This window comes from Lampris incognitus, chromosome 5 (genome assembly GCF_029633865.1).
Source record: "Lampris incognitus isolate fLamInc1 chromosome 5, fLamInc1.hap2, whole genome shotgun sequence".
NCBI lineage: Eukaryota > Metazoa > Chordata > Actinopteri > Lampriformes > Lampridae > Lampris > Lampris incognitus.
Genome location: NC_079215.1, coordinates 62,298,102 through 62,310,243, shown reverse-complemented (window position 1 = coordinate 62,310,243; position 12,142 = coordinate 62,298,102). Strand labels below are relative to the sequence as shown.

At 44.0% G+C, this 12,142-nt stretch overlaps 1 protein-coding gene and 1 gene segment (V, D, J or C); both read left to right on the top strand.

Annotated features, from left to right (window-relative positions):
* Nucleotides 1-12,142, top strand: part of LOC130113067 (uncharacterized) — a 1,140,561-nt gene that overhangs the window by 215,798 nt on the left and 912,621 nt on the right. The window lies entirely within an intron of this gene.
* Nucleotides 8,140-8,597, top strand: LOC130113256 (immunoglobulin heavy variable 4-38-2-like). The segment is given in 2 exon segments: nt 8,140-8,185; nt 8,296-8,597. Coding segments are annotated over 2 exon segments (348 nt in total).

Here is a 12,142-nt window from a genome sequence, read left to right as displayed (position 1 = left end):
AGCTCAGGGCTGAATACAGCGACACACAAGGCTCACTTGATCCACTAGCCGACTTCTATGAGCGCGGCCAGAGGTCCGGAGAGTCTGCCTGCTCTTATGCTATTGCTCTGGAGGCAACACTGAGAGCGGTAGAGGAAAGTCAGAGAGGGGGCAGGCAATTTCCTGATCGTGATAGTAAACTCACTCGACAGTTTCTAAGAGGGCTTATGGATGAGATGGTGTATGCAAGGATCGCACCAATGAAGCCCAGGCTTTTGAGTTTCCGGGAGCTGCAAGCAGAGCTTAGAAACCTTGCAAATGAGACTCAGAAGTTCCAGTCACAACACAAGACAAGGAAAGCGCTCACCCTGGTGAGCGCTTTCCAGGTGCAGGTCACATCAGAATGTGATACCAATATGAGGTCAGAGAGGTCAAAACACACTTCAGAGTGGACAGAGCTTAAAGATATGGTCAAGAAATTAGCTCTTAGCCAAGAAGAACAGATGACCAAGTTGGCTCACCTTGAGTTGAGAATTGCTGCACCTACCCCTGCACCAGCCCCTGCACCCCCACTAAGGCCCCAACCATCTCCCAGAACAGTTACTCAGGGCTCCAGTGTTGGTTGCTACCAGTGTGGGAAGCAAGGGCATATAGCCCGAGTATGTCGAGCGGTGCTCCCAGATCCCAGTCCGCCCTGGACTCACCGACCCCAGCCTGCAACCTCCGCGGAGAGCACCACACCCCACTCAACACAGCATTTAAATGCCTAGAGCCTGTGGTAACTGGGGCAACCATGGGCAAGCAGCAAGACCCCCCACTGCAGGTGAGCGACACTGATGATGGAGTAAAGGACATTCCTATTGTGGGTCCCAGGAATGAGGGTGAGGTGGAAGTCAATGGATTAAAGTGCAGGGCTCTTATCGATTCCGGCTCTCAGGTAACCAGTATTACTCACGGATACTGGTGCAACCACCCTGACCTCCATGGACAGAAACTACGGCCCTCTAAAATACCCATAGCAGGTGCAGCAGGTCAGGATGTGCCTTACTCTGGTGTCCTGCGCATTAAGTTGATAGTGCTGGGGAAAGAGTTCCCGAGTGTGCCGGCTTTTGTTGTCCCTGACTCCGAGTATCGCTCCTCCGTCCCACTGCTTGTGGGAACGAATGTCGTCCGTGCCGCCAGGAGGCACCTCCAAGCAACCTATGGGGAGCAATCTTCAGCGGGTGAAGGAAAGTCATCCAGAGTGGTACACAGCTTTACTGGAAACTGGCGACACTGAATATACAGGAGCAGACGACATGGTGGGCCCTGCTGTGTACACTGGCCGTAAAATACGCATCCCGGGAGGGAAAGAGATGGACTTAATGTGCAAAACAAAGCTGGCCCACAAAGAAAGACATACACAGCGCTAATTGAAGGCCACGCCTCCATTCGGCTTCCCCAGGACCTTATGGTCACCAAAGTTCTTGCAGATGTGAAGAAAGGCTGTGCTCCTGTCAGAGTGATGAACCTGTCCCAACAAACTGTCACAATCAAACCACACACACAGCTGGCCAGCGCCTTCCTGGTGGACAGTGTTGTGGATTTTTCAGCCACGGAACAGGGTTGTCATCAAAATGAGGAGAACAAAGAGACATACCTGTGTCTGAACCAAGTTGTGAGCAGTGGTGGGGTGGACATAAGTGAAGCAGCAGTGGAGAATGAGCACCAGCGCGCCCTCCTAAAAGAGCTTGTGGAGAGGAATATGGGGGTGTTCTCACAGCACTCAATGGACTACGGCCACACAAAAACAGTGCAGCACGAAATCCCCCTGGTCGACTCAAAGCCCTTTCGACTCCCGTACCGCAAGATTCCCCCTTCACAGTGGCAGGATGTGAGGAAGTTGCTGACAGAAATGGAAACAGCAGGGGTTATCAGGCCTAGTAAGAGTCCATATGCTTCGCCAGTAGTGATTGTTACCAAGAAAGACGGATCACTAAGATTATGCATCGATTCTACCGAAGGCTTAACGCCTGCAGCACAAGAGATGCATTTCCACTGCCCAGAATAGAGGAGGCCCTGGAGGCTCTGGGTCAAGCAAAGTATTTCTCAACACTTGATCTCACATCTGGATACTGGCAGGTAGAGGTGGCGGAGCAGGACAAACACAAAACAGCATTCAGTACTCCCATGGGGCTGTTTGAAGCCAACAAAATGCCTTTCGGCCTTCAAAACGCTCCGTCCACCTTCCAGAGACTCATGACCTGCTGCTTTGGCGATCTGAACTTCACCCATCTCCTGATCTACCTTGATGATCTGATCATATTTTCTAAAACCTTTGATGAGCATCTGGAGAGGCTGCAGCTGGTGTTCGATCGACTGAAGGAGCATGGCTTGAAGTTGAAGCCTTCCAAATGTCAGCTTGTGAGAAAGGAGGTGCACTACTTGGGTCACCTGGTGTCTGCGGAGGGCATCAGGACAGACCCAGAGAAGATCGGCAGAGTCAAGGACTGGGCGAGGCCCACGAATCGTAAAGAGGAGCTTCAGTTCCTGGGATTCACCGGATATTACAGGCGGTTTGTGTGCAGTTACTCCACCTTAGCCGCGCCCCTGTACCGCCTTACCACTGGTGACCCTAGAAAGAAACGGAGAGGGGGGAAGAAGAGGTTAGTGCCTGACCCGCCCTTTGTCTGGACTGATGAGTGTGAGGAGGCTTTTCAGTCACTGAGAGAAAGATTGACAACTGCTCCAGTGTTAGGCTATCCAGACTACAGCCTACCCTTTCTGCTCCAGACTGACGCCTCGGGGGAGGGGCTTGGTGCTGTATTAGCCCAAGTTCAGGACGGAGTCGAGAGAGTCATAGCTTATGGCAGCAGAGGCTTGAGCCCAGCAGAGACGAGGTATCCTGCACACAAACTAGAGTTCCTCGCTCTGAAATGGGCAGTGACCGACAAGTTCTATGACCATCTATATGGGCGCAAGTTCTCAGTCCAGACAGACAATAACCCCCTCAAGTATGTCATGTCCTCTGCAAAATTGGATACTACAGGTCAGCGGTGGGTGTCTTGGCTGTCAGCATTTGATTTTGATGTGCAGTATCGAAGGGGACAGAATAATGCGAACGCGGATGCCCTCTCCCGGCTGTCTAACCAGGAGGTCACCCAAGTCCTGCAAACCTGCCCTCCGCTTGTATCAGCCAAAGTACAAAGGTGTGTAGAGGAACAATCTCCCCAACAACTGGAAAGCTCCACTTCAGAGAGACCTGAGCATCAAGAACCTCTGTCACACACGCTCGGTGGATCCTATCAAGATGTGGGGATGGACTCTCTACCTGCATTGACAAAACAGGAGATTCGTGCAGGGCAAAAAGAGGATGCTGTAATCGGTCCCGTTTTGCACTTTAAAAGTGTGAACCAAAAACCGAGCCGCAGCGAGAGGATTGGTGGTGGCAGGCAGGTTTGCCTTCTCTTAAAAGAGTGGCGGAGGTTATTAGTAAGGGATGGAATAATGTATCGTCAGGTCCAAGACTGTCAAAGGGGAGTAGTAGAGCAGCTGGTACTACCAGAGAGATTTCACACATCCATCAAGACTGCACTTCATGATGACTCAGGGCATTTAGGGTTTGAGAGAACGCTGCAGATGATAAGGGAGAGATTTTACTGGCCTAAGATGTTCCAGGAAATCAAGGCTTGGTGTGAGCAGTGTGAAAGGTGCTGCCTCAGAAAGACTCCAACTGCAGGCCTCAGGGCTCCCCTGGTCAGTATTCACAGCAGCGCTCCTATGGAACTTGTGTGTGTAGACTCTCTGACTCTGGAGAAATCAAAGGGAGGCATAGAAAATGTGCTTATTGTTACTGACCACTTCTCCCGGTACGCCCAGGCCTATCCCACTAAAGACCAAAAAGCCTGTACAGTGGCGAAGGTACTGTGGAAGAACTTTTTCTGTCGGTTTGGATTCCCAGCAAAACTACATGCAGACCAGGGGTGTAATTTTGAAAGTGCTGTGGTGAAAGAGCTGTGTAAGTGTACTGGTGTCACTAAGACACACACAACCCCCTATCACCCCCAGGGTAACGGCACCACCGAAAGGTTCAACCGGACTCTCATGGACATGCTGGGGACACTAGAGCCTCACCTGAAACCCCACTGGCATGAGTATGTGGATGCAATGACACATGCGTATAACTGCACCAAACATGACTCTACTGGGTACACACCGTATTACCTAATGTTTGGTAGACATCCACGACTCCCAGTCGACCTGATTTTTGGGCTTTCTACCACCAAAGAGCCATGTGAGTATAGTGAATATGTCCAGACCCTGCATGACTGTCTGTCGGAAGCTTATACTCAGGCTAACCAGGCCTAACGACATGCAAAAGAGCAACAGAAAAGGTACTATGATCAAAAGGCAAAGAGTCAAGGTTTCAGCCCAGGGGACAGAGTCTTGGTCAAAATATGTCATGTGGAGGGACGGCAGAAACTGGGAAACAGATGGGAGTCACGCCCATACATTGTGGTGAAGAAACAACCCAGTATACCTGTGTATGTGGTCCGAACAGAGGATGGTGAAAAAGAGAGAGTGGTTCACCGCAACCTTCTTACACAGTGTATGTTTCTTCCGGTGGAGCGGGCTGGTGCAGCAACAAGTGCAGGAGTTGAGTCTGACATGGGGGACTGGGAGGTGGATGGCATGGAGGTAAAGGGGGAGGAAGCCGAAAAAGTGAGTCAAGGGAGGAAAGAGGACATAAATGTCAGTGACACCAACGCACTTGATGGCCCCAGCCTGAGGAGGAACCCACAGAGAACTCGACGTCCCCCAAAGAAACTGTCTTACGAGTCACAGGTGGTGAGATCAAAAGAGGAACAGCAGAAGATAGAGAGGGGCTGGACATTGTGGCAGAGGGCCATAGCAGAGAGAGTAGCAGGGCACGTATAATCCACGGAAAAAACAAACAAACAAACAAACAAGTTTTATTAATGGTTTATTTACTTTGATTGCATTTACACATCTACATTTCATATGCAACTCATGGTATTAATACGTCACTTTCAGTGTGATCTGTTTTAATGTTTCTGCTCATAAGTTTTATTTGTTTTGTTTTGTTTGGTCTGATGGCTGGGACGCCATCGATTAAAGAAGGGGTAGATGTAAGGTAGTAATGTAAATCCGCCACAAGGTGGCACTGTTACGCTGTATGTTCCCCTGGGAATGCCGCAAATGGCGATGTTTGTCCCTTTTGCAACACCGTACCCCTAGTTCTTGTCCCGGGCAAAAGGCTACGTTGATCACATGTTTTTTGTTTCTTCTGCCGGAAGGTGAGCAGTGTTGCTGGCGGTCTGCATTATCATAAAGATATTGATTTATATCGCACATATTGTCTAACTGTTTATTCTGTGGTGTTAATAGACAAGTTGGCTTATAACCTAGTTAAAGTTTGATGTCGAACATTGTATTTGGCAAGAGAAATGTGACAAAAAGTGTTGGCTAGCCTGTTGAGCATTAGCATGGCATATAACGCAGGATGCAGTATTATTTGAGCAGAGTATCCATGGTTTTTTTGTTTCATTTTATGGGTAATAAGTGCCTTATTTAATTTATAATGGATGACATTTGCTTTGGTTTTGCCGTAAGGTAGCATTTTGATATGAGATGTGTTTATTTGCACATTTGCCCTTTTTATTTTAATTTTATTGAGAAAGAGAAATGTTTTTTTGTTTCTTCTGCCGGAAGCTGTGAGTATGAGGAGGCCAGCGGCCAGCTGATTGATGAGAGGTGAAGTGTAAGCGAGTGCCAGTAAAGTGTCCAGGTCTCAGCCACGATCCCAAGCCTCCGCCTCCTTCCTTTTCCACGCAAACATCATACTACAACAAACACAACGCAGAGTCCCAGGGGCGTGTAGGGAGACGACGGCCGAACGCAAAGTGCGGGTTACATCTATAAAAACTATTTTTAGCTCAAAACATGCGATTATTGGCTGATTTCGAATCATTTATGACTAAATGAAAATTCGTAAAAAATAATATATATAATATATTTTTTTGGGTAGGAAAATTGTAGGGTGGGCCTGGTGAAAAGTGGGCGGGCCTAGGACCGTCAGGCCCACCCATAACGCCGTGCCTGGAGCACACCCTCCAGAATATAATTTGGGAGGGAAATTAATCTTCAAGAAATGACGTGTTCGTACAACTTTGAAGAGCATGGGGATTTCAATCTGTGGGGTAAAACTGTGGAACAGTGTCACCATGAAACTCAAACAAAGTACAAACATAACACAGTTCAAGAAGAAGTACAAAGGTCTGATTATCAAGAGATAAAGAGATGATGAAGAGTTGTGTTAATGTTGAGGACTGGAAAATATTGGGTTTAAAAACAGACCCCCTTCTATTTCATTTTTTACTTTCCTTTCTTAATTTATGTTTAATTACTTACCAGGTTCATTTTCACTATTCACTGATCAGGCCTGCACATTGAGTCTAGTTTAGGTGCTATTACACAATAAGTCCTGTAGATGGAGGACTGCGGCCACACATGAAAGGTCTCTGGTCTCTGTAGCTGTAGTTTAAGTTGTATTAACAGAATGTTGAGTGTTTTGGAGGCATTATTTTGATTGTTAGATTGCTGGTTGGCATCCTGCTGTGCAGCTGGCTGGGCTCCGTTTTCTCAGTGGCCGGCGTGGGGCGGCATGTGGCCAGCGGAGGTGCAGCATGCATCACCTGAATTTTGGTGGCGTTTAGCTCAGTAGGAGACACATACTACTATGTTTATGTGTGTGATTAACTTCTAATGCGTTTGTGTGTTCAGTTAAGTAACTGTCATGATAAAGGAGAGACCAATGGCTACTAATGTTTTGCACGATGTGTTGGTTTATTGTCAATGTATTTGGGTTTGATGGTTCAGGATTGTGTTTGCTGATTGGTGGACCTTTCTCATGGATACTTGCCTGTAGTGTTTGACTTTACCTGTTTAACACTAGAACGACCGGGATTTCACTCCTACCTAAAACCACCATGGGCGGTCAAAATTACGGCCAGTTTTTAAACTTTATATCTGTCAAGATAAATACCCAACTGAGATATTAATGCATCAGATATGTTAGTATGTCTGTTAGGCATATTTACTGGATACCAATGAAAATATGTTTTGTTTTGTTTTGGGTTTTTACAAAGAAAGGATCTCTCTATATATCCGTTTACTGTCTACAATAGTGGAAGCATTATATCCACCAAACATGGAGCATAAACCCCTCTTAGAATACATACAAGCAGTGGACAGAAGCAGCCAAAGCAGAAACATGATACTGAGCATTAAAGATGGGTAATGTCTCAAGTTACTGTAAATAGCATGGGGTGTTGTGTCTTTTTGTTGCTGTACACTCAGACAGTAGTGGGGAGGAATATGTCCCACATGACACTAAGACAACTTTTTGAGGAAGTAAGATGTCAGTCAGTAATGTTAGCAAAGGGGACTTAACACATAGTATTTACTGTGAAGGAAACACCTGCTGTCAACAGTAATTTGGGTGAATATGACTATTTGCTGGAGAAGAGAAGTACACTAGAAAAACAGTCTCGTTGATCAGCAAAACCTGATCTTATCATTTATGTAACAATACTAAGTACACATGAGTTATGTATTTGTGTGGAGCATTTTACTAGTTGGTATATACAGTACAAAACACCTTGTAGTTCCTCTGCTTTGCTGCTCAGGACATCCACCTGTCAGTTATTTGAGTGAAGCAGGTGTTTTATTGTGCAAGACGGACACATCAAAACAGCCCAAATGTACTCCACATACAAAGTAATCCTTCACATTCACTTTCTCAAGCTGGAATTAAAATGATCCAGCAATCCAGTCTTTCACTGAAATCTAAGACTGGCACAAAGAACATGTCCACTTCTGTATCTGTGTCAGGTCACCAAGTTGTTATTCAAATCTATCTTGAGAAAGAAATGTAAGGTTTTGCTGTGTGTGTTCAGGGAAGATTATTAGAAAACCAGCAATCAAGCTCTATTCATATTTACATAAGACTAGTGACTATTCCTGGAACACTTTAGTATGTAGGTGTCCTATTCTATGCAAAGTATACTTCCTTGTTAGTCCGCTATAAGAAGTTCATACCAGGCTCTTAGTTGGACCAGAAGAAGAGCAGCTCCCAGCAGTTCAACTTCAACACAAATCATGTTGTCTGTAGCTCTGCTGCTGCTGCTGCTGGCAGCTGGATCCTGTGAGTCTCTTTGAGGGAGAAACATTCAGGACCACAAAGCTTCTTCTGTTTATCCTTTCTGCACTGAGGCACAAAGTTGAGTTTTCAACTTTTTTCTCTCTCTTCTACAGGTGTGAACAGTCAGCAGTTGAATCAACCAGCGTCTCTGACTGTCCAGCAGGGACAACCACTGACCATCACCTGTCAGGTCTCTTATTCGCTTGGTTACTGGACAGGCTGGATCAGACAGCCTGCAGGAAAAGGACTGGAGTGGATTGGAATGAAAGATACTAGCAGCACATACTACAAAGAGTCACTAAAAAACAAGTTCAGTATCTCTTTAGAAGCTTCCAGTAAGACAGTGACTCTAAAAGGACAGAATATGCAGCCTGAAGACTCAGCTGTGTATTATTGTGCCAGAGACACACAGTAACACAAACCATTGGTAGACCTGTACAAAAACCCTCTCTGTCCCTGAACAGTTAAGAGATGATCCACCAGATGACACAACCTCAACTCACTAAAAACTTCAACCACTGTTTCCTGATGAAACACAAAAACACCCTTTGAATAAATGTAAAAGTAGAAAAGTGGAGGGAAAATAGCATTCTATTGAGAGTATCTAAATAAACCTATTCATGAAGAAATATCTAAAGGTTTACAAATCTTATCTAAATTCACATCTCATTCTTCTCCAAATAAATGGGTGCCATATTAGGACTATAAGAAACTTTATATTTTAATAATAATACCACTAAGTTAAACTTCTATAGCGCTTCTCTAACACTCAGAGTGGCTTTACAATAAACGGGGTGAAAGAAGACAACAGATAAACACAACAGACATACAGGGGTGGAGGGGAAGGGGGGCTACGAGAGGGAGAAGCAGCAGCCACACACGGCGGCAGCAGTACTCTCCCACTTAAACACTCACAAAAGGGCAAGAAAAACAAAAAACCACAGCAGTGTAGACGTTGGTGTTGTGTAGGGGTTTACCCCCACAGACCCGAGGTATCCACTAGGTGGCACTATTTGCCCCATAGCTGGGGGCGGGGTGGTGGGCATCAGGGAATCTCCACACACCCCGGCGGGCCTGCGTACTGCACGTCTAGGTGCCAGACCTCCTCCGAGTCCCATGTAGACCAGCCAGGGTCCAAGATGTAGCCAGTTACGAGAAGAAGGATGCTGGCGTCATGGGAAATGTTTGGCGTCTGATACTGACGCACGACGCACCCTTAGCGTCTGTGTGAGACGCACCAGGCTTTCACCTGACTTTAAATTGAACACATCCGCCGCAATATGTGATGCTCAGAGAGGCAAAGGTAAAGGAAAGATCAGCAATAATGTGTATTTGAATAAAATAAAGGACGTCAGACCAAAACTTTTTAGTTTGTGTACAATACCAAAACAGATGCAGAGCAGTTTCAGGCATAGTAACACAAAACGAGCAACCAATATCAACATCATTGTTAAGCCTTTTAAGATATAACTTAGCAGGGTAGAATCTATGAGTTAGTTTAAACGTGATTTCTCTCACTTTATTAGTTAACAGGTATTTGAGAGGTAAAGTCCAAACTCTTTTCCAAGGAATGTTCTCCACAAATTTTTCCTAGAAATATTTTACATAAGGTATTGATACTATATGTCTTTGGAATGAAGCTCTAACACATCTATTTCTACTTTTACGATAATTTGAAACACAGTTTACTGATTACAGATCCATCCAGCTCTATAGAGGGAACAACAAAAACACTTAATTTTGAGTCTCTTATCAGCATCAGAGCAGCGGAAGGAATGGCATCAAAAACAACTGCATACTCCTTTGGAGCTACTGGGATTTTAAATTTTGATAAAAATTCAGAGTAATTCAGCAAGTGACCTTTTGAGTTAAGCAGTTCACCCACCAACCTAATACCATTGTTAAACCAGTTTCCAAAGAATAATGAGTGATTTTTATAAACGATATTCCTGTTGTTCCATATTAATTATTTACGAGGAGAGAAGTTGTATTTATGTAGGAGAGACCAAGCCAACAGAGATTGCTTATGAAAGTTTGATAATTTTACGGGTATTTTAAGAATATCATAATTGCATTGTAGAACAAATTTCAGGCCACCTATTATAGAAAAAAATATAATTAGGGATGAAATTCCATAAGGAAGCGGTGTTTTTCACCAACTGTCTTATATAATTACTCTTAAATGTATTGTTTAATGTTGTAAAATCCAAAATGTTTAATCCTCCACAATCAGTAGTATTCATAATAAAAGTTCTTTTTACAAAATCTGTCTTGTTATTCAAACAAAAGGTTATCAATATTTTTTGCAGTTGAATTCTCAACAGGGAAGGAAAGAGAGACATAAGTTAGTCTTGAAATGCCTTCAGCTTTTGAGAGAAGACGTCTCCCTCTTAATGATAGCTCTCTCTGTAACCATATATTACATTCTTTGCCTGGCCTTTCAATGACTGGCTCAAAATTCAAAGAACATCTTACAGATTCATCTATTTTAATATTTACACCCAAATATGTAACTTGATTCTTAATTGGAATACCACATACAGATGACATTTCACATGTCTTGATAGGCATTAATTCACATTTGTACGTGTTTAAACATAAACTGGAAGCACTGGAAAATTCTTAATAAGGTCCAAAGCACGAGGAATTTGAGTAGCATCTTTTAAGAAGAGGGCTGTATCGTCTGCCAGCTGACTGATGAAGACCTGTTTGTACGCAACCACTACACCCTGCAAATCACTGTTGAAACTGTAAGTAGCAAGAAGTTGTGCAGTGATCAAAAAGCGATAAGGGGAAATGGGACAGCCTTGTCTAACTCCGCGATAAAGGTTGAACTTGGAGAAGTACTATATTCTAACTTAATTGAGCTACTACCGTTATTATAAAGAGTTTGATAGTTTTACAAAAGAAGTCCACGAAACCAAACTTTGATAGGGCTTTGATAGGGCAAAAGTAGTTAACGTTGATTGTTAAGTACTTGGACTTGACCTAGTAGATTGTAACATGTCTGTTGCAGAAATTAATGCACATTTTTGTAGAGCTACCAAATAGAGATGTTCCCACGATGCCATCTTGGTCCTTCTCCAACCACCATAAAAGTTAAGATGATAAAGACGAAGTAGATGACGTGATGAGGAAACATGGAGGAGAGTGAAATTACAAATACAGAACAAGAGGAGGCATCCAAACCAACCCAAGATGGGGGAGATGAATTTGTTACTAAAAGGGTTGCAACTTCTTTTGTGTGGACATGGTTTGGACTTAAAAAACCCAACACCAAACAGAAAACTATACTCTGCAAACTGTGTCGCATGACAGTCATTGCTGGAGGTGGACATACTTTTAACTCAAGTGTTGTCCCACTGTACTGCCCTGTATTTTTGTTCAGCCCTTCCACACAATACCAATACTGTGGTGGTAGTAGTGAGTGGAAGGGCTGAACAAAAATACCTGAGACCTATAGGGGGCACCAATCCCCCAACACACACACACATACACACATACACACACACACACACACACACACACACACACACACACACACACACACACACACACACACACACACACACACACACAAACACAAACTCATCGGTGGTTTAATTTATAAAGAGAGGGCGACTTAAAGAGCCAGTTGAAGCTCGTGTAAGTCGTAATTTGGTTTTAATTATGAATGCCATTAACTTAAATTATGCTTAAAGTATGCTTAAATTAAAATGTTAGATTGTCTAATTTTGGGCCATGGCAAAGTTAATGTAGTACAATTCTAATTTCTAATGTTCTAATATTTTCTTTTGTTTTAGTTGTTTTTATAACTGTAAGCAATATTGTATGAAAACCAAGAATAACAATAAGCAAAGAGGCAGACAATTTGACACAAATCTGATCTTATCTTTTGTGTACAAGTTGCTGAGTACATCTGAGTGACTGATTAGTGTTACTGCAATATATAATCCAGTA